Source organism: Hemibagrus wyckioides, linkage group LG01, assembly GCF_019097595.1.
Source record: "Hemibagrus wyckioides isolate EC202008001 linkage group LG01, SWU_Hwy_1.0, whole genome shotgun sequence".
Lineage (NCBI taxonomy): Eukaryota > Metazoa > Chordata > Actinopteri > Siluriformes > Bagridae > Hemibagrus > Hemibagrus wyckioides.
This window is the reverse complement of record NC_080710.1, coordinates 25678462-25701666: the sequence shown is the minus strand read 5'-3', so window position 1 is coordinate 25701666 and position 23205 is coordinate 25678462. Positions and strand designations below refer to the sequence as shown.

Below are 23205 nucleotides of genomic sequence, written 5' to 3'. Positions count from 1 at the left end.
TATACAGCTGTAATCATAAAGACCATCCTGTGCTCATCCCAGATGTCCCAATCTACTCATACTGAACATTACTTCAACTCTCTCAATAATATTTGCATGCACTTTCTAATAGTCACCCAGAAGTTTTTCCTCCGCTGCCATCTCAGGGAGATTTTCCCTGACACTGTTGCCATTTGTCCAGCTCATTACGGATTAAAATCCACATCTGGATTTCTGTAAAGCTGCCGTGTGACAATGTCTACTGGCAAAAGTGCTGTACAAATAAAACTGAATTTCACTGAATTGAAAAAAATAAAACTGTAACAGAAGCATACCATAACAAAGCAATATCCATAGAGCAAATGTTCAATTTATGAGACATGTCACTGAACGACCTTTCACATCGAGAAGCAAAATAAACATTTTGTGATTTATGTGAGTCGCTGATGAAAAATCACTATTCAGACGAGACTTGTAGCATAATAATGGCATTTTGGCAAGAAGAATTATCATGAAAGTAGCCAACTGTATCTGGTATTTCCAATTCTAAGATACAATAAACTAAATATAAGATTAATAATCCTATTTCTAGACATTTCTTTACTAATGAAACATTTTTGCTTCGTTGGCAGATCATTTTTCTCTTAAGTTTTAAGCAAAAACAACTGTCTGGATAATCTTATGTTTGATTTATAAAAGCCTCGCGGTAAGAAATATTAGACATTTTCCCATATTTAAGATTTTTTCACTTGCTAAGATGTAATTTCTTTTGCAGTATGGACAGTATACCTCTACATTCAGCCTCTGAAAACACTTCTGTGGGATTCGAATGCTTTTTTGTTCATTATGTGCTGATTCGCCATCTTGTGCACAGATGTTGTGACTTATAGCTGCTCAGAGATCGTGTATACTGCTACGTGCTAGTTATGAGCGGTGCCGCTTGGATAAATGCCCAGTCAGTCTTGCAGTTTCTGATAAAGCCCCCCTCGTGTCAGGGTAAACAAGATCCAGGAGAGAGCTTTTAAGGTTTGTTCTCCTGCACCAGTGATCAGAGTCAGAGTTCATATTTAAATGCATTTATTCCACGGCAGTAGCTTTAGGCTGGTACTTACAGTTGAAGTTGGGCTCAATGTTGTCTCCTGCTAGCAGGCTGTTGATGGTGATCTGATAAATGATGTGCAGCAGTAAGAAGCTCAAACTGGTGAAGCAGAGGGATTTCAGCAGGCGTCCTGTGTGGCCTGGAGGAGAGACACAGGTGTGTTCAGGAAAACATGTGACACTGACGAACATTGAAGGTGATCAGTGAAAGGGTGTTTTCAAATATAAAGGTTTCTTATATTAATTCCATGCAGTGCTACTGAATTCATTATTATTAAGGAGGTATAAAGACTTGAAAAGCTAAGGGCCTGGATTGTAGTTATCTTTCATATGGAGAGGAAATCCAGGAATCCGGTTGTCTGGGTGAAAGTACACTTGCGATCCTGTGTGTCTACACGTTATGTGAAAGAGCTGCCATAATCCACCACTGTTAGCAGTAATACGCCCTGCTTTACATCTCTCTCTCTCTCTCTCTCGGTAGTAACATACCACTGATGTTTTTGGCAGCCTGTAGACCGTTCGTCATGCAAAGACCACTGAGCACAGTGTGAGTTCAGAGCTGTGCCATTTTCAGAAAACTTCAACTGAAACGGCATGCGCGAGAGAAAAAGAGTTGGACTTGATTTGTCCTCTGGTACATAAACACTCTCATGACGTGATGGGACACATGGATGGAAACAGCTGGGGGTGGATGTTGATGGTTGTTTATCACGGGCATTGTAAAAGTCAGTAATCACGATACAGTTAAGCGCTCAGTAGAGCAACACAACAACAAAGCCACAAGCTCGATCACAGACCTTGAACAAAGCCTGAGAAAATGAGTAACAAACTAATGTGTTAGCAACAATCTAGTAGTGAAGCAGTTCAATGATAACAACTGAGCTCGGTTTAAATTTTAGAAGAATATCCATAATAAATCTTCTCTATTTTACGGGAAATTCCTGAGATATTACTTTGGTAATTGCAAGACATTTTTTAACCCAGATACATATATACAATCCTTTGTGGATGGACCTGTGTGGCAATTACTTTCTCTGTCCTTTATGAGGTTTAAAATGAGATCTAAAACATTAGAGCGGCTTAAAATTACATTACAGCTTGAAAAAGCATTTAATTCAGAGCGCATGAATCAGATAAACATTTTCAGTGAAATCTAATTTAATTTCAATCTGTATGCAAGAATATCACAATGGTTTATTTGTATTAAACTGTACAGTATATACATCAGTGGTACCCATTAGAAACACAGGTGTGATGCAACAAAATACAACTGCTTCAGTTTTTCTTCCATCGAATACTTTTGACTTTTATATACTACTGTACTGTACATTTTTGAAAAGAAAATGTCTACTTAGATATCTGTACACACTACATTGCATTATAATCCTATATTTGCAAAGTCATACCTTGAAATTTTAAGCATCGGGGAGCTTCATGAAGTAGATGAAAATCCCTAACAAATTTAATTGTAATCAATCTGCCAGGAAGAATAAGAACTAATACCTCATACTGTGATCTGTCTGATTATAATTTGCTAAATAATCTATAATCTGCTACGTACAGTCGAGGTAGTTTGTATAGTGACAGCTAGAGTTGAACATTTAGCTAGTTTGTATGATCAGAGATATTATCATGCTAGCTAGCATTTGTGAGATTGGGATTGCTCTTAACCTTAGTTAAAGTTGTTCCTGATTTTGTTGCAGAAAAGGTGTTAATTTATCATCAGGAATCCAAATCACTATGTTATTTGAGACTTTGATCAATCTTGTACTGTGATTTTCAGAGTTTATAGATTTGCACTTGAAGAATTTCTAGCTGTACTTCAACTTTTACCAGAACTTTTCTTTAAATGAGTAAAGAATTGTGTACTTTTACCACCTCTGAGTAAAAATATAGAATTCATAACAAGGCAAATTCCCAAGATTTGTTTAACTAAAATGCTGCCTCGATAGATAATCCTAGCACTTTCTCCCTTCCTTCTAAAAAGCACAGCTCTCCAATAATGACGTGTGTTAGTGATGACTGGCCACTTGAAATGAAAAAGTGGCTACTGCATAGAGTGTGAGTGAAAGTACAGCTTTGCGTTGAAGTGTGTCTGGATGAAAGAGACAGCCAGACCACAGACACAGTGCAGGCCTGCACTCTTCTAAACACACGCTAAAGCTACACTTCCATTCCTCTCCCACAGGTAATACCCCATGGGTCAACAAGCTGTCACATGCAGCCTATCCACAATCACTTTTAAGAGTAGGGGCTCATAAATAGTCTCACAGCTAAACCCTCCACAGTAGCAGAGTACAGAGTCCTTCAGACAAGTGCTACTAAGCAGACCACACTCACACAGTTAAATAACCTGATGTCTCAATAACATCTTCAACATCTCTTCTTCTTTGTTTACAGGAAAAGGTAACTTCTGATTTAAGTGACCCAAGGACTAATGACTAAAGTTACCTGTACACATACAGCGCTTTTAATCATCTGAAGTTTGATCATTTGTCAGCAGGCTTTCTACCTCTGGTTGCCATACTAATAATGTTTATCTGTGGTTTGCGTGCCTAGCATTTAACTTTTGGCAACAAATGAGTTTTCTTGATGCTGAAATGAAACATTCTTAAGGGTGACTTAGTGTTTGTATATAAAATTCAGCAGTATATAAATGCATCATTTCATACAAGATGAAGAAGAAGAAGTGCTCACGTATGCTCATACTGGTAGTTGCTGCACCAAGTTGCTACATATTTGTATAACATTAAACTATTGCCAGCTTTGTTGCATTGCTGGACACGCCCACATCTAGTCGCCAGTGGTTACTCTCATTCACGTTGCCAGAAGTTTGCATCTCTGGTCAAAAACGAATGATCTACGGCTGCTTCGTCGTTGTATGAATGAACATAGCATTAGGAATTTGTAAGTGTTGTTTCTATGAGTCACATTTTACAGTATAATTTATACAGTGTTGTTTTTCAGTGTTACAGCAAAACAAATCTTGTTTCTCTGGCATTAAAACAAAAGAAATATTATGCCAAGCGGATTAATGCCATGATTACTATGATTCTCATAAAAGCTGCACATTGTTTTCCTTAATTCAAATAAAGTGATATTATGCATCTCGTAATAGTTTAAATCAGCCTTGTACTTCAGTGCCTACCTGTAATCACTGTAGAAACCTTAAAACAATGTTGTACACATTGCCAGGCTAAATCTGCCAAGGTGTCATTCTTTTTTACAGTGCTTTACTGTTGTGTAAATGATTTACAGGGCCCTGTCAAGCCACACTATTTTTATTGTTCGTTTTTATGGTTTGCTTTGGCTTTGAGTCTGATTAGAATGTGTTTTATTCATAACAGCAAAAGAAAGGAGAAAAATCAATTGTTACAAAGCCATGCAATGACTTAGCCTTAAACTGGTCCAGCATTAAGACTGAATAGGTGCTGTGACTGACAAAAATAAACTCATTCATCTTCAGTAAACGCCTGGTCCTGGGCTGGGTCATGGCCGAATCTGGAGTATATCCCGGGAACGCCGGGCATGAGGCAGGAATATTCTCTGGATGGGACACCAGTCTGTCACATCACATCATTCACACGCATATTCTCACACTTGGGCTCAGCCAGGGGGAATTGTGTGTAGCCAGTTCACCTACTGACATGGACAGTTTCTGGACAGTGGGAGGAAAACAGAGAAGCCAAAGAAAACCAGCACAAAAACGATGGGAACAAAAAACTCCATACAGACAGACTTGAGCTCAGGATTGAACCGATGGCCCTGAAGCAACGCTACCCACTCTACCCACTGCATCATTAAGATATTAACACTACAGAAGGTTTAATGGGTTACATCCGTCCTCTTACAGATGTAAGAGGGAATGGATAATATGGATTTTAGCATGCTTTTTATGTAAAATTTCAAAATACAGTATATTGTATACACCATTTATTACTCACAGGTGCTTTAAATATAAAATAAAAGGCAGGGTATAGAAGAGAACCATGGGAACCATATACATGAGCTATTTGTCAAAAGATAGTGTTCTGTTACAGTCATGAAAAAATTCCTGGTATCTGGTGAAAAAGCAAAAATGCTTCTGAATACTCACACCAGTTATTGCTAACAGAGATTTTCAACCCTTCTGTGTCATGAGGCAAATACAGGCAGGTGTGTGTTGATCTTTTTATGTGATTTTAATTTGTACTGTAAGGGAGGGTGATATTTGTGTAGTGAGTAAGGGAGGATATGGAAACTTACCAGGTGTATACCAGGCATTTTTGTTGAAATGAATTTGATCGATAAATCTAGCTAAAATAAAACAAACAAAAAAAATAATAATCTGGTGAATTTTATAGCTGCGTGTGTGCCCATGTGTTGATGGCATGTGAAGCCATGCAGAGCTTTAAGAGATACAACAGTAAAATAGCCTTAAAAAAGCACTAGGGATAAACTTCTGGGCGGCTGGAGGCTGATCCTGGCACAGGAAGCTCAAATATGGACCAGATGTGTTTGTGATGTCGGCACGCAAGAACAAAGAAGGTTGTGTTAGTGCACGCCTATCGGCTCGCCATTTGGGCAACAGGCTCTGATTTCATTTCCCCCTGATGGGCTACTTCATCCATTCTGTGATGATTGAATGGGTTTCTGTGTTGGGCTCCAATACTACCTCAGTTAGACTTTCTAAATGTGTCCGTGTGGATCATAAGGAAGGTAATAAAGTTGGATTAAACCAATAGAATACGTGTTCTATGAAGTTCCTTGTGCATGCCAAAGCGGTAATACTGTCATCCTAAATGGTGAAATTTCATCAGTCTAATTGTATTTAAACACTGTTCCCTGATGACCTTGTCTTGCCAGAATTAGGAATGAGCTGCTTAGGTCATTTAGAAAGCGCCCCCCTGCTGAGAGGCTTGGCACATGTGAATCAGAGATGCGTGTTTTGCAACTTGGCTCCTGTTTGCGAACATAATTTGGGATGTTCCTGGAGACTAAAAAAAAAAAAGAAAATCTATTACAAAGATACATTACTGAAGTCTCGAGGAAGCCCAGTGTCATGTAGTAATCCTATCAGGGCCTCTATAAGCTTTTACCATTATTGGCATACTTGGCATCATTAATCTGAAATTCAGTATTGTCCATGTAACACAATAGAGAGCCAAACAAAATCAGATGAACTGTAAAATGTTGCTCCACTGGGAGAAGCTCTCATGGAGCGAATTAAATAATTGATTTGAATCAATTCATTGTTGGACAGCATCCATTTCTACTGGGGCCCAAGTAAAGAAGTCCAGCACTGATGTATATGGATACATTTAACTCTTCTGTACTGCCTGCACCAATCTGAAGATTCATTTTATCCAAAGTGACTTACAAATGAAGTAGAACACAATGTAAAGCCAGACGTAAAAAGTCTTTCTCAAAGGCTTGGTTGTGGTCCTCTGGAAATCCTAAAATTTTAACTAACATCATGTATGTTAGGTAAAAAAATGTAATCTATAATCCTAAAGGCTTTTCAGTTTCTCCAAAAAATATTTGAAAAAGCTTTTTTCCCCTAAGAGTGTAGTGCAATGTTTTTCACCATACAACATCTGAAATTAATGATTAGAAAGAAGTTGTATAATATGCTATACACCATCTAGAATTATTATTATTATTGTTATTGTTATTATTATTATTATTTTCACTTGCAACTGTATTTGTCAGATTTTTTTTTTTCTTCATCCCCAACCTTAGTTAAAAACTGACATTCCAGAGATTATTAGAAACCCACAGCACTCACAGAAAAGAAATTCTACAAAATCAGACTCCATAACGTGAAAAGTGCCTTGTATATCGAGAGCCGTCAAATTCCACCTGACATCAGAAACAAAAAACAGTTCACCCTAAAGTGTGTAGAATCTAATCTAGTGACCTTAAACAAAGTACATTTTAGTCAAAAAAGGAAAAAAATAACACCTTTCGGTATTTACCCTGAAAAATGTAGCAGAATGTCTATGCCATTTCCTGGAGCAGAGAGGCAGTGTGAGTATAAGTCATTAAGTGAAGTAAACTAATGCAGGAACATTTCCTTTTTAAAACACACTAAATGTATTAAGCTGTTAAATCTTTAAGATCCATCAGATTCCCTTTCAGCTTATCTGTTGCTATTTTAGAAAATCACAACCCCTCCTTCTCTCTCTTTCTCTCATTATATCTATCTATCTATCTATCTATCTATCTATCTATCTATCTATCTATCTATCTATCTATGTATATATATACTGTATATAGATAGATAGATAGATAGATAGATAGATAGATAGATAGATAGATAGATAGATAGATAGATAGATAGATAGATAGATAGATAGATATGTGTATTGTGTGTGTGTTTGTGTGTATTCTCTATATGCTAATTGCAACAAAATAGGAGACTCAGGAGACACACTCTTAATTATACCAAGAAAAAAGTTCCCATAGTTCATCTTCATTATAAGTTATAAATAATCTGATGCTAAATATTAAGTTCTCTTTAGCTTTCAATTTCACCTGTCAACCACAGAACCAGTCCGAATCCGAAACCATATCTGAATCATTTTTAAATCACCGTGGCTGATCTGGACTTAACACCACGACGTATGAAGCCAGTTAAAAGACACGAGCCGTCTCGAACAGCCCTTGATTACATTTTATGACGTGACTCACAGCTGAGATATGTGCTTTTCTTGAAGTGTGTGTGAGAACGAGTAGGAGAGTGAGAGAGGGAGAAGGAGAGCGAGCAGGAGGCTAACACTGAGTCACAGAATCAGTAACAAAGAGCCAGTGCTTTCCTGAGTCTAAATCTGAAGATCTCTGAAGGGTATCTTGCCGTGCTGTAGGCACATCAGCAGATACTTAAAATTCCTTCTCGAATTCCATTACTCTTTAATCTTCAACAATTAAGCTTGAAAAAAAATGTGGAACTAAATATGAAACAAATTAAAGACCATTCTATCACATAAAGGGAATTTGTTGAGGTTCACTCAGAACTAAAAGAATAAGTTGGACTGAAATCAATAGGACGGAACCGAAAAACGAGCCTGTTGCCCCTTTGAGCCCTGTGAGTCATCGCCTTCCTGAGGAAGCGCTGTGAAGCTGGCTCCACAAGGGTCAAGGTCCCTTTCCTATGACCTCTCCATTCTGCTCGGTTTCCTCAGGAAGCCATCTTGTCTCCTGCATTCCCTCAAGTGGACAGATTGCATCTGTTTTGAAGCGAGTGCGGAGGATGGCCTTGTGGCCTTGAGTTGCTGTTTTCTTCCCTCGAGTTCTATAGAGCACTGGCGGGTGAGTGTGTTTACAGACTGGGGTGCTTTCTGGAAGTCTGAATGTGATTCTAAATGTCAAGTGGAATCACTGAAGCGTTAAAGGTCAATGTTTTTGAGATAACTATATTTAAGGTCGATTTTCAACATTTGGTTAAATTAATCTGGCATGGCCATTGTAGCAGTGACACTATTATAAAAGCACAAAAATGACAGAAATTATAATACGACTTTTACACATATAACATCAGCTAGCTTATATCTAAACTGTAGAAGCATGTTGTTAGGCTTCAGCTGAACTAGAAATACACATCTCCTGTAATTTGCACTCACTTGAATCCAGCGCATATCACCTTGTAACAATTTAGCCTCAGGAAAAGGTGAAGGAGTTTTGGCGTTATAATTAATAGCCAACATCTGGTGGCGATGACGTAAGGGCCGGCCAAGGTGCACCAAGAGAGACTGTCTCTCCCCTTTCCTGCTCTAGCGAAGGGTCTTAACCAAACAAACACCCGCACTGAGGCGCCACAAGCTGAACAAAGCCACAGGCTCTTGTGGCCTATAGCCCAGCATAAATCTACTGCTCCACACCTTCCAGAGGGAAAAGGCTCTGGCAGATCACTGTTCAAGTGTCTGCTGGACTGTGTTAACATGTTTAGGAGTCGTAAAATATGATATAAGGTTATGTTTAGTAAAGATGGAAACAGTGTTAAACATACCATTATTATTAACTAAACATCGATAACACATATATGTTGAAATCAAATCTGGATTTCTTCAATTTGACTTTTCAGGAAAACTCCACCCTTAAATACATTAAATATGGTTCTATTGTGATGTTTGTAATAATGTTCATGATTCTAGTGCTAAATTGTTCACTGTTCACATGAGAAGATGGCGGTTTGTCCGCTGCTCAGACATGAAAAGAAGGGCAGTAGCAGAGAAAAAATTTAACACGGCAAAAATAAGTGATAACAGCAAGGTTTCACTGTTAGCTGCTAAAAACAGCAAGAACAGCACATTCCAGTCATGTTTAACATCGTACTAATAGTAAATATAGAATTAGAGCAGATGTTAGTGCAAAGTCTAGACTGAAAGATCCAAAATGCAATGCACTATATACATATATTCACTGAGTTATCAAGGAGACCCGGCTCAGCTAGTTTGTGATCTATGAGATCTAAGGTATTAAGGCACAGACTAAAAGACTAAAACCCTGCTGCATCGTTCTCATTAGATTGAGTTTAATCAAGGGCTAAATCCCACTTCTAGCAGTATCAGCAGGTAGTTGAATGGCATTGTGGGTAATGTAGGAAACCGTCAATCAAAACTGAACATTTTCTGTTCAAGTGTTGATAAAAAAAAACAAAAACAAACTGTTAGATAACACCGAAGATCACATTTGCTATAATCTGTATGGGTTGATTTTTTCCCACTAAGTAATTCAATTCATCTTTTGTACAGATATACAGATAAACATTTTCACAGCCAATTTTACAGCCAATTTCCAGTTTTGAGGGACACATCAGTCATTATACAGTCCTTCCAGGACTGATTTTACGATTTTGTAATTGCAGAAAATGACACAAATCAAGCAAATGTACCAGTATACAAATTAGCTTACAATTTTTCAAAATTACTACAGATTTCACAGAAATTTTGGCCAACATGTGTTGTGTTACATCAACAGCCAAAGCCCTCATCAATTCAAATGCGTCAAACATGAGTACGGTAGAAAGTATTGACATGTGTAATTAATATGTACTTCGCTAGTAGTGTTGTTTTTTTTTATTGAACCCTCTACTTTGCAAAAAGCTCTGGACATTGCATGAAGTAAAATCCTGGAAAGACTGAATACACAACACTCTTAAGGTGCTCTGGACACTTAAGATGCCCAACTGAGGCAGTGTGGAAGTAGGATTTAAACTCAACGTTGCCAATATTCCTTAAAACTTAAAAAAAAACAATGCTAGGAGATATTAACTCGCACAGGAAGTACGATGATGCTCACAACAGAGGCAGGGTACAATGTGTGGATGTTACGTGGTATGAGTAATCATGTACAGAAACCTTTACCATTCAGAGGCTCTTTTCTCAGACTCCTCTTTTTCATGCAATTTCTTAATTTCTTGTGCTGTCCCAGCTTTGCTGCCAAAAATAATGATCGCCATACATCTTTTTGACTCTGCTGCGTCAGGTCAGTCACCTCTTCTGGTAGAACAACCAGGAATCGAGCCAAAGCTAGCACTCACAAGTAGGAGACAAAACGTAAAAAACCTTTTCAAAAGCCTATACTTTACAAACTCAGGAACTCCAGGAACTGATTCCATTTCCTGAAACCATGGTCATTTTGTTTTAGTTTCCAGCTTCAGGGTAGATAAAAAGCGCAACACACTTACACAATCTCTATCAGATTTATGTTTACTAATCGTACGTGCCATTCTGCCTCATTGTAATAATAATAATAATATGTCAGGAATCTGAAAAAGCATTTTCCTAATGTTAATGCACACATCACTGTGATCATCATCATTCAATGTCGACGGCACTGGAGGGCAACAACAATGGCGGACAGCCGCAGTGAATGTATTCAATGGAAGGATGAGGGAATTGGTGATTTAATTCATATTCGGGGAACTGATTCAAGCAAAAGTGGAAGGAACATACCGAACAACTGCTTTGTAATTAAAGATATGGGTCACTTGTGATTACTAATGTGTGTCATCAGGACAGATGGATCTGAGCAAAAAAATCCAAGGAAGCTTTGGAAGTCTCAATCGCACAGTTTGAGTCACTTTTATTTCACAAAATTGTTAAGTCTGTCGGTAAAGGCTGAATGTTTCGGAATGTTGTTTAAGAAGTGTGCAGCTTTTCAAGACACTATTTTTAATGCATCTTAACATTTAGTTTACTTGAAATCAGTTGATGGACAGGAAATACTTAATGATGTATTTTCATACATGATGGACTGTGTAGCTTTAGAGCCAGGGGACGTTAAACTAAACACCAACTACTTCGCACAAAGCGACTCAGAAGTTCAAGTATTCTGTGGATTAGCAGCAAGTTGCAGTGATTCGCACAGCCTGGAATCTACCATGCTACAAGATCCTACAAGTTTCGAAAATGTGTCAGACGGTGTAAATTCAGACGACACCTCAGGCATTGTTAAGTCAGTTAAATAAACAGTGAACATCAGGCTCAGAAAAGTGCTGGCTTACTTGTACAGTTTGTCAAAAGCCTGCAATTGTTCACGTCTGAGTGATTACAGCAGTTTTTCAGTGTCAGTAAGTGCTGATGAAGAGAGATTGCTGAAGAGAGAGTTCCTGAAACCCTAAATGACCAGATCCTAATGGTATAAAATATGTACACCAGCGACCATTCACCCAGTAACAACTCTCAACTCTTATGTTCCTCTCATTATAAATTATAGCAGCATTAACAAGCGTGAAGGAAGGGCTGGAACAGCTGTGAGGAAGGTGTTGCTTCCTCACAGCTCCAGGGTCTATGTGGATTTTCACATGATGTCTTTGTCAGTTTCCTCCAAGTTCCTCAGTTTCCTCCCAACAGCATGCAGTAAAAGGATTGGCTACACTATATTCCCCCCCATGTGTGAATGAGTGTATAAATATCTGCGTGCCTGGTGTCCTGCGATGAACTAGCATCCCATCCAGGGTGTATTAAAGCCCAGTGATCCCAGTATAGGCTCTGGAGTCACCGTAACCCCGACCAGGATAAACTGGTTTCTGAATAAGATAAATGACTGAAAAAGTATGAAGAATAAAGCAATAGTGGTCCAACGTTTGTGCATAAAATCTCTGATTTAATCATAGGGATTAAGCTAAGTATGAATGATGGACTAAGCTAAAGATAAGAGAAAAAGAAATAGTGACAGGCACTAAATCGACACTAAAATACGACTGTCTTATACTAAAGGAGGATTGCATGCGAGAATGAAAAAGGTTTGTACTCTGTGGGAAAATAAAATAAAGAATTGTTAACTGTATGAAGCAAGGTTCAATTGGAGTCCAGCATGCAGTGTGCTGATGTGGCCCAGGGTTCAACCGACGGACGTGATGAAGTAATGGTTGAAGTGAACTGATGACACATGTGTGGGGGTGTTTGGGGTGAAAGGAAAACGTACACACACTCACACACATGCACACACACAGACACACACACAGACACACACACACACACACACGTACTGCATTCCTATCCTGCTCAGACTCTCCTCCTCCTCACACAGATCACTCAGTGGAGCTTTCACTGCCTGTTGCTGGTATGTTCAGTACAGTGTGTGTGAAAAAGCGTCTCATTTCTTAAAACAGCCCTTGACATGGCTTAGAATGAAATTAGATCACTCTTACAGCTACCAGCTACACTGTGTGGGCCTGCAGTGTCTACAGAACAATGCAACATTTTATAGGTTGCTATATTTTGTTTCATACATTCTTGAATAGATTTATAAGCAGATATAGTCTTAGTTATATCTAAATGCATACAGAATGCCCTGCTTGTACAATATGCCAAACATCGCATTAGACAAACATATACATATCCTGTATCTGAACTCTCAAACCCAGAGAAGTCATAGTTAGTGAGATTCAGAGGTTTAACCAGCAAGCAATTAGGTTTGGCTCAGTCCTGGAAAATGCAAGTCGGTTCCACAGAGGATTAAATTGGAAACACATCCTGGTTTATGGGTTTCATGATAGCAACACACAGATGTCATAAATGGACAATGCCTTAATTTGGACAGTTACTTCCTTCCATTTACCGCTATCCATTACTTATGAAATTCATACCACAAAAGATCCAATTTACCAAACTGCACTGAATAAGCTTTATATGAAGAAATTATGCAACAGGATTACACACATTAAGTAGCTGCTATTAAAATTACAGTTGAACAAAAAAGTGGAAAAATCTCTGGGTGGGATCATTTAAAATGCACCTCTGTTTTATAGCTTACATGTGCAACATAATTCTGTGTTCATTTAATTGGCATAACCTCCAGTAGCCTTATGCCGAACACGAATATAAAATACAAAAGCATTGTTTAATTGAGAACGTGATGTTCCTGAGCTGCTGAAAGCTGCCCCTCAGAGCTGCTGGGTTCCCGACTGGCAGGAAATTTTAAACACAAACATCATACGCCAGCTCAGATATATCCTGCGTCATCACACCTGTAAGTAATACAGCAAAAGACACAACCCCAAATTTCCGGTACACAGAGCAGCCTTTTCTTTTCAATTGTCTTTGAGCTCATGATAATCACCACTGAGTTCAAGTAGCCCTGTGGACAGATCGTAAAACTGACCGATCATAACAGATGCTCCTTTAACAAGGTCCGGCTAGCTGTGTTGTGCACTAATACACTCACACTGCACATTTGAATCAGCACTTCACCAACAAGTATTTTATAAATGAGTGAAGTTTTGCTCTTCCATCACCTATGATAGTAGCTTTATTCTAGTTACTTCTGCAATATTTTTATTTTAAGCTTGGGCCACGTTTCAAAACATATTTCTATACTATGTAGTATGTCTGTACATCGATTGCATCAATACTGGCTAGACAACCTAACATCCACTATTTAGAGACATAGCCATAGCCCTGAATTATCACTGAATGTGTATTACTTGCTCGGGTTTCTACCAAAATCTTATATATTTCTTGTATCTAGAGGTCAAAGGGGCTGGGTAAAATAGCTGAAACATCTTTCACAAAGTGGCAGAAGTGTATAAACAATATCGAATGCCAGTGAAAAAGTTCTTAGAAGCAAGTTGAAAAATTCACATTGTCTCAATGGCTGTTATTTATGCTAATGATGGAAATTCTTAGCTTGTATTTTATCTATGTTTGAAGTAAACAATAAGGAGGTGCTTATTTCCGAGCTTGTAAGTATTGGATTCTCACCTTGCATTGTTGTCTTCGTCGGCTCTGCAAACAGCGGGATGAGCAGGAGGTAGATGAGGTAGACGAAAGACAGCACGTTGTACCGGAACAGACATGCTATAGCAAAAAATAAAAATAAAAAAAGAGAGTGAGATAGTGTTTCTCATGCACACTGACAAACAACAGACTGAGGCCTAAATCAAAACCCTTATAACAGTATAGACTAATTACAAATGGCAGAAATAGCACCGAAACGGTGCGTATTAAAGGACTGAGATCATACAGAGTGTTACAGAATGCCCTGAGGACATTAATGAGGCCTGCTGCTGCTAGCTCTGATTTATACTCTTAGCATTTGACATTCCAACAATGTTTAACAACAGACCACAAGACACTCATCCAAATTTTCATACTGTAGGCATGCAAAAAGAGAGCAAAAACTCCTGTTTGTTTATTCCTAGTCATCAAAACCACTGTGAGATGTCATCTTACTCACGGTAAGTAAATGGTAACATTGTTTACTTCTAGGTGCAGGAAAATATTATACATGCAGAATCTGAATACAACCGTACAGCTATTCTGTAAATAAAACCACAAAATACTGGAGGCAAGATGAACATAATTACTAAATAGCCTTGTGTAATGAATATTTCAGACTGCATTGTTAAAGCAACGGATAAGAGCTGGATATCTAAAAAGTTTACAACAGCCATCATTCACATTTACAGCATTTGGTTATCCAGGGCGGCTTACAGAATGCTTTACTGTCTCTATCAAAAACATATTCTCGTAGCACAAATAGGTCAGCGTCTAAGAATTCTATCCTAGTTAAAACCTTGTTAGAGAAGAGATAATACAACAATGAGTTGGTGCAGCAACAAAGTCAGCGTTGTTGTTTTTATTCCCTCATCAATTCCAGGATTTAGTGTTCTGTTATGCGCTTAGGGAAAAGAGACAGTGACTCAGTTGTTCAGACAGCCAGGGCAAGTCGAGTGCCAGGATTAAAAAGACTCTTCCTTGAAGCTTGTCTGACTTGTACCTGGAGGGATCCTGGTTCAAACTTTACTAGAGGTTTAAAGGGAACATACAGAGCAAGGGCTGAGATTTGAAGTCCCTTCAAGTAGCTGGGTGTCTGGTTTTTGGCTTGACTTTGTAGCCATGAATTAGTGTTTTAATTTGAATCCAGGAGGCTGTAGGCAGACAACAGAGAGGACAAGGGGTTGTCTAATAAAGAAATCATAAATTATAAATTCTCATAAGTTGCAGGTACACTGGGGAAATCCTAAGAGTGATGACTTTCAGTGATCTGACAATGAAATGACAAGGGACTGAACAAACAGGAGTAACCCACAGGACTGAATCAGGTTAGCAAGTTATGAAGCTTTTATTGTTATTTCAACCATAAATAGCTGATGCAGTATTCCATCATTCAGACATCATTCAGAGACAGACGATGGTTTATAACTACATTCAGTGGCAGATAGTCTGATCTGAAGGTTCTCCTGAGAAATCAAAAAGATCTTGATATGATGATGCCACTCCAGGGACATACAGCAGCTCACTCCTATATTCTAAACAACTATTCCTCATCTCTATCCATGTGTGCATTAAAGTGAGTGTAGCAAATTTATTATGACTAACTTGTATAACATAATCATCCTCAGAGGACCATAATGTTACTGAAATGTAAAGGAATTCACAGGAGGAACGTGTTCATCAGATAACCAACATCCAATTTTATTAGCAGGCTTTTATAAAGGATTTGTGACACAACCAGAGGTCCAAATTTTAACTCCCAACTCCAATAAGAAAAGCTAAAGAAATTGTCCCCTGAGCTTGAAATTGCTACATGTCAACTTGGGCTAGTCTTCTCAACTGTGAGTGCCTTCCCAGTTCATGGAGTGTTAGACAGACAGACAGACAGATAGATAAGTAGGTAATAAATATCAGGGTAGAAATGACCTCCTGTAACGTTCTCTGTGACAACGAATCTGAATGAGTGTTTTGGAGAATGAGCTCCACTGACTTTGTAGTGTATTGTAGAGTGGGTGAGACAGAAATGACAAAAATCAAGCCATCCATGTTTTTCAAACGTGTTGGGACATCATGCCGTGCTGCAAATCATCGTTTATGAGGTGAGTCAAATGCAACACCTAGTCCAAGGTAATACTGCATTTCCATTTATTATTTTTGCCACTCCGTGTTCTCAGATGAAGTGCTCTTTATGTGACCCTGCCATGAGGCCTGCGAACTACACTGTACTAAATGAGGCTTATAAGACTTCACTTAATGAGACTGACGACATAAAGGCACCGACTCACGGCACGTACTTCCTGTTTCTGAAACTAGGTGGGAAAAGCAAGCAAGAACTAATGTAATGCTGGACCACAGAGTCCTCATACTGTCACCATACTGAGTGCTTCTGACAATCCACAATTGTTTTGGCTCTATGTCGCCACACTCCCATTGAAGTTTTGCAAGCTGTGGGCCATTGTGTATTTGTTCAAGGATCATTTGTTTTCATTGATTTCCTTAAAAACATAAAGCTTGTTTTCTCTGACAAATTGTGCAGTGCTAATTGTGTGAGGGCAAGCAAAGAGGGAGAGGTTTGGGTTTGTCTCATTCGAAGCCACATCCTGGCTTTTCCATAGTTGCAAAATTAAATACAGCTGAAACTGTAATGGGCAGCAACCCCACTGTCCCCCTGTGGCCGGCTTCTGACCGCATCAAAACCCTTTTTTCTGGGATTGAAAAACAAGACATCCAAAGTTATTAAGCAGAAAATGGACCTTTTGTCTGCACCAAATAAAACAAACAGTTCAATAAACCGCTGTACAGACTTATCAGTTACCCGTAGAGGAGGGCGACTGCTGGAAGTCTCATATCTAACCCTCTCATTCCTGTTCGTGTTAATGTTTTCAGTCTCGCTTTCACATCGGAATAAATATTACGGTAGCTTTGTACTTCCATATCAGAGAGCAATTATTTATTTCGAAGCAGGTTCTTGGATGCAGATGTTTTTTTTTTTTCTCCAGATCTCCAGACGGGAGCTGGTTTCTGTGGTATTAGCAGGATTAGCCCACCATTAACACCTCCCAGATGGTGACCTCATATTGGCAACAACACAAGGAACTAGCCAGTGGCAGTGCTCTAAATTACCCATGGACTCTGGCTGTTTGGAGAGAGAACGGTGGCCCCCGGGCCTTTACAAATTCACGTTTATTTTCTTTAACCTAGCTGCAAACACTAACACTCATCAGCCATGAATACATTATGCAGGTTAATACAAGCATGAAATACGCCTGGTTCTCACATATTCCCAGAGGCGATCAGATGCATAGTTTTGTGTATTCACGTCTACGGACCATCACCTTCTTGACAGAGTTCAGGTTAAACAGAGTTAGCACCTCATTCTGACTCATAACAAATAGCATGAATGGGGTTGCTATTAGACTACAGACTTTAATAAAAATTTAATTGCTAATCTTTTGTGTCCTAGATCATTTTACTTTATGAATTGTTAAAAAAACACAAAGAAATCCGGTTTTCACAATATACTAGTGAAAGGTAAGGCTTAATAAATGGACCAAGCAGTGAAACCCACATCCCTTTTGATCCATGACAGTCTCAGAAGACTGCTTTGTAAAACTGATGCTTATCAGAAGATAAACAGAATTAAAAAACTAAAGCAGCACTCTAAAAAGATCTCATTTCTATTCTACAATTTCTCAACAACTTTTTTAATAACAAAAGGCCTGCAAATATCCTGTCAAATCTAATCTTCATAAAATGCATCAGTGAGAGTGAGACCTACTATCCATCACTGTAATCACTGTAATGCTGCTGCAAACCTTTTGCATTTATCAAAGAATTGTGTATTGTGACTGTGAGTTATTAGCATCAAGCTAGCTCACATTGTCAGTGTTATCATGCTAGCTAACGTTTGAGGGATTAGAGAATAAAGCTATTAAGCTAGTGTTAGTTAGCCTTGGCTAACACACCCTGATTTACTACTATGAACTAAAATTTTACTGATTTGAGTATTTTGTTACTCGTTCTTGATCTTTTACCTTTATAGCTTTAGTGAATTTAGAGTTACCTAAACATTTATCATTTAAGTCCAGTGAAGAATTTGAGGCCGTAGTTTTATCATATGCCATTTTTAAAATAAAGTTTTTACCAGCTCTGATTCAAATATAATCTGAATTAAATCTAAATAGAAAAATAAATAAATAAATAAATAAGTATAATAAAATAAATCTAAACATTGAAATACACACACTATATATAAAGCACATAAATGTTTATTGTGTTTATATTATAAATATTTTAGATCAATTCTCCTTTAAGAACTGATCATTAATTATGTGTGTATCATATTGATATATTTTTTATTTTACACTACATGTTTCTTCACTATAAAATGCCGAACTGACTAATTTCATTAATTTAATTTATTAATTAAAATATATACCTAGATGTAAACTTGTTGCATTGTTATACACAGTACAACAAAAGCCAGACTTATTTGTAACAATAAATAACTAAAATAAAGAAAGCGTTAGGGTCACAGTAAATGTGTTTATTCAATGTGTGTATCTTCAAAATCTAACTGTGGGTATCATAGGACAATTGCAAGCGGTGGAAAGTCCCTGAGACAGGATGTCAGATGACAGACAGTGCTTATTACGGCATTTTTATACAACCAACAATTCCCTTACTCAGTTCAAGGACAATCATTTCCCAATAAAAATCTACTCCATAATTTTACTGCATACACAATAAGTCAGCTGTATTCTATCTATCTATCTATCTATCTATCTATCTATCTATCTATCTATCTATCTATCTATCTATCTATCTATCTATCTATCTATCTATCTATCTATAAGTCATTTTCCTCTGAGAGATTGAGGACTGATATGGTAGGTAATATACAGCTGTGACTTCTGATGATGGAACAAAGTTGTTGATTCCACACTCAACCATTTCAGGGCACACAAGAGAACTGCTAGAGTATCAGTTACAACAGAGCAATGACAGACGAGCCATTATACAATAAAACAAAAACAAAGTAAGCATCCCTCAGTAGTCGTGTGACTGGGAGGTCCACTTAACCCAAAATTTATTTAATTTTTCAGCATAGGCCAAATGCCTGAGCTGAAAGATCTGCTCGAATATAGGTGCTTGGAGAATTTGGAGTTAGTTATGATAAGAATGGGCCCCCTGTGTATGGCAAGTCCAAATTTTTCTACTCTCCGCACGCCGCTGTGTTCAGGACTGACGCTCATTATGGCTTGTTATGACTTTGTATAAACATGCTGGTATTAATGTGTGGCTAAGACTGTGAGCTCTTCTCCGCAACATGTGCATTTGATTAGGAGTGCCAGCCACGAAATCTGATAACTAATGGAGAAATGCACATTATAATTTAGTAATATCACAGCATTTTAGATCCCCCAAATAACCTAGTGTGATACACACTTTCAAAACCAGTGGACTTAGCTCGACATTTTGGCTAATTCCAGTCATTTTCAGTGACTGTTTAACATTTCGGAGCATTTCAATGGTTCTCTTGAGTTGTGTGTGAGTCAGAGCCGCCGTGGCATTCCTCCTCTAAGTGCCTCGTGTGTGGGGAAGAGCTCTGGCTTCGAACAGTGTCTGAGAGAAATGTTGAATCCCTGCTGGCAATCTTGTAGACCACTGTGCTCTTTCATTCAGATGAGTCAGTAAACCAAGATTACAGCCAAGATGACAAAAAATGAGCTCCTTGTGAAACAACAGACATATGACTAACCATTTTGGGAGCAGAAGGAGGTCTTATGAGTTTTGGGATTTTTATTCAAAGCATCAAAAAATGTGTGGAGACATGAGCTCCCTCAAAATGAGCTCAGATTCACACAAAAAATGTGACAGAGTTAAGGTTGGAGTGTGGAGTGAGACTGGCAGATTTTCTATTTCATTTCATTTATTCTGATTAACCAAGGGTTTGTGCTTCTTTCAAACGCTGTTATTATTTTACTTCTGGGTAGCTTTCATGGGCAGCAGTTGTTCATTTTTTCTGATGTCACTAAAAACCCTATGATTTTTTTGCATGACAGTGAGTTGGCTTCTTGGTGTGTAGTCTGACACGTCATCTGAAGACAAATGATCATTCAAACAGTCCTATATCGTATGTTTTATATACAATGGGGTTGAAAAGCTGTGATTTTTTATTTTAAATTGACAATAAATCAAAGGTTTTAGACTTTGAGAATATTTAAAACAAAAAAGTAAGTGTTCAATATCTTGAATATTCAAGATTACACACTATTTCTAGGTCTTGTGATATCGACTTTGCACAAAAGATCCGATTTTCCTCATGATTGATCTTTTCTGTAGAAGCATGTAAAAGCAGACAACACTGATGGATTTTATCCAAAATCAATTATGAGTTTTTGCACAAACTTGTCGAGTCCATGCCAGTTGGAATGCACTGTCATTAAAGCACAATGGGGATGAACTAAATACTTAAGAAAACCTGAACTGCATGTAAATATTTCAAAGATTCCACTTTTTGCTTGAGTTGTTGTCAGTAATATAACTTTTAACTTACATTTCTGGCATTTGGCAGACACCTGTTTCCAGCTTACCTTTTTATCTCATTTTATACAACTAAGTGTTAAGGGCTTTGCTCATGGGCCCAGTAATGGCAGCTTGGTGGACTTGGGATTCAAACTCACAACCTTCTGAGAAGTACTCTAACACCGTAAACAGTGAGCTACTACATCCCCAGTGAAAAGTGTTGGAATGAAAAGAATGCAGAATTAAAGCTCTGAGACTTTCGGACCACAGTGTATGTATAAATATATACACTGATCAGCCATAACATTAAAATAACCTGTCTGTGTAGGTTCCCCTTGTGCCACCAAAACAACCAAAAGGTGTGCTGTGGTATCTGCCACTAAGATATTATCTGCTTTAAGTCCTGTAAGTTGTGAAGTGGGGTCTCCATGGATCCAACTTGTTTGTCCAGAACATACCACAGATGTTCAATTGGATTGAGATCTGGGGAATTTGGAGGCCAGTTAGAACACCTTGAACTCTTTGTCATGTTCCTCAAAACATTCTTGAATATTACTTTGCAGTGTGGCAGGGAGCATTATCCTGCTGAAGAGGACACTGCTATTAGAAAATACATTTGCCATGAAGGGGTGTACTTGATCTGCAACAATGTTTAGGTAGGTGGTACGTGTCAAAGAAAATTGACATCAATCAAGGTTTCCCAGCAGAACATCACCCAGAGCATCACACTAGTATCATGGTGCTGTTTCTCCTCTGGGTAAGACATACAGGCACTCAGTCATCCATGTGACATAACAGAAAACATGATTCATCAGACCATTGCTCCATGGTCCAGTTCTGATAGTCACATCCCTTGTGATGGACAGGGGTCACCTGTCACCTTTCTATATGAGCCAGCATTAACTTTTTCAGCAATCTATGCTACAGTAGTTCTTATGGGATTCAGACTAAACGGCATAACCTTCTCCTCCTACATGCATCAACAAGGAGTGGGTGCCATTGTTTCATTGATTGTCCATCCTTGGAGCATATTTGGTAGGTCCTAACCACTGCATACCACGAACACCCCACAAGACCTGCTGTTTTAGAGATACTCTGACCCAGTTGTCTAGACAAACAAAGTCACACAGATCCTTATGTTTGTCCATTTCTCCAGCTTACAACAGATTAATTACAAGAACTAACTGTTCACATGGTGCTTATTATATCCCACCCAAAGACAGGTGCCACTGTAAGAATATAATCAATATTATTCTCTTCACATTCACCCTAGCTTGCCTACATTATTATTAATTATTATTATTATTATTATTATTATTATTATTATTATATAATTATTATATAATTATTATATATTATTATTATTATTATATATTATATTATTATATTATATAATAATAATAATAATAATAATAATAATAATAATAATAATTATTATTATTATTATTATTATTATTATTATTATTATTATTAATATTATTTCTTTTTTGCATCTTTTTTTTAACATAAAATCATTAAATCCAAATATACTACCAGCCCCTTTATTATATCACTTAATCAGACTGAGATATCAAACTAAACCACAAACCAATTGTTCTATTAAGTCATGAAGAAGTGTGAAACACGAAACAAAGTCAAACATGCTTACCTGAAAATATCCAAATATTTTAAACTGGATTATTTGGCTAGCTGGCTCAGAACACTCCAACATTCCTGATGTGGACTTTCACAACCAAGCTAAATAAGCTGGTGTTGACTTTGAAATAATACCAAAGATGACTAAATATGTCCAAAAATTATTTTAAAAATACCAAATTTTTATACAGGAGCTAAATATTAATGTTAAACATAAACGTGTCAGTTCACTGATGCTGGGGAATTTATAGGATTTGGGAGGAATGGTGTGTGTGTGTGAGTGTATGCAGTTCCTCACCGTTTTTTCCCTAAATATCCGCCTGAATTGTTTTCTGTTCATATTTTATTGCCCTGTTTGCAGTCATTCTGCCGAGGTAGAGGTGATCATTACTCAGACTTTGCATGTGAATGAACAATGAAACCTTTTCCTCACAATAGTGTACAGTGTATAACATTCTATAATTTTGTCTTTAAACTGAGCCTTTAGTAGAATTAGTCACAAGTGAAGGTCAGCAATAACACTCATGACTCACGCAGGGCAGAGCAGCTGATCCTTTAGTGTATAAAACATTCCAGATCAGGGTGTAGAACAAACTTTTTTACAGCAGAAAACAGCAATGCTTAATGCACTTACTAGTCAATAAAACATTTATTTACCATCAGTGAAAAGAGTCTCTGGTGTCAGTGCGCAGTACAATATCAGCTAAGGATCAAGAGCGGAAGGATTAAGATTTTTTTTGTCTTGTTAATTTCAAGAAAGTAA

General features: G+C 37.8%; 1 protein-coding gene across 4 annotated transcripts in view; it reads right to left on the bottom strand.

Moving 5' to 3' along the window:
- Nucleotides 1-23205, bottom strand: part of LOC131364618 (piezo-type mechanosensitive ion channel component 2) — a 117844-nt gene that overhangs the window by 85144 nt on the left and 9495 nt on the right. For all 4 annotated transcript variants that reach the window (XM_058407862.1, XM_058407940.1, XM_058408014.1 and 1 more), the window contains exons 2-3: nucleotides 14265-14360; nucleotides 1092-1217 (exon numbers count right to left, since the gene is read on the bottom strand). In XM_058407862.1, coding sequence (XP_058263845.1) covers nucleotides 1092-1217; nucleotides 14265-14360 — 222 coding nt within the window. The remainder of the gene's footprint in view (nucleotides 1-1091; nucleotides 1218-14264; nucleotides 14361-23205) is intronic.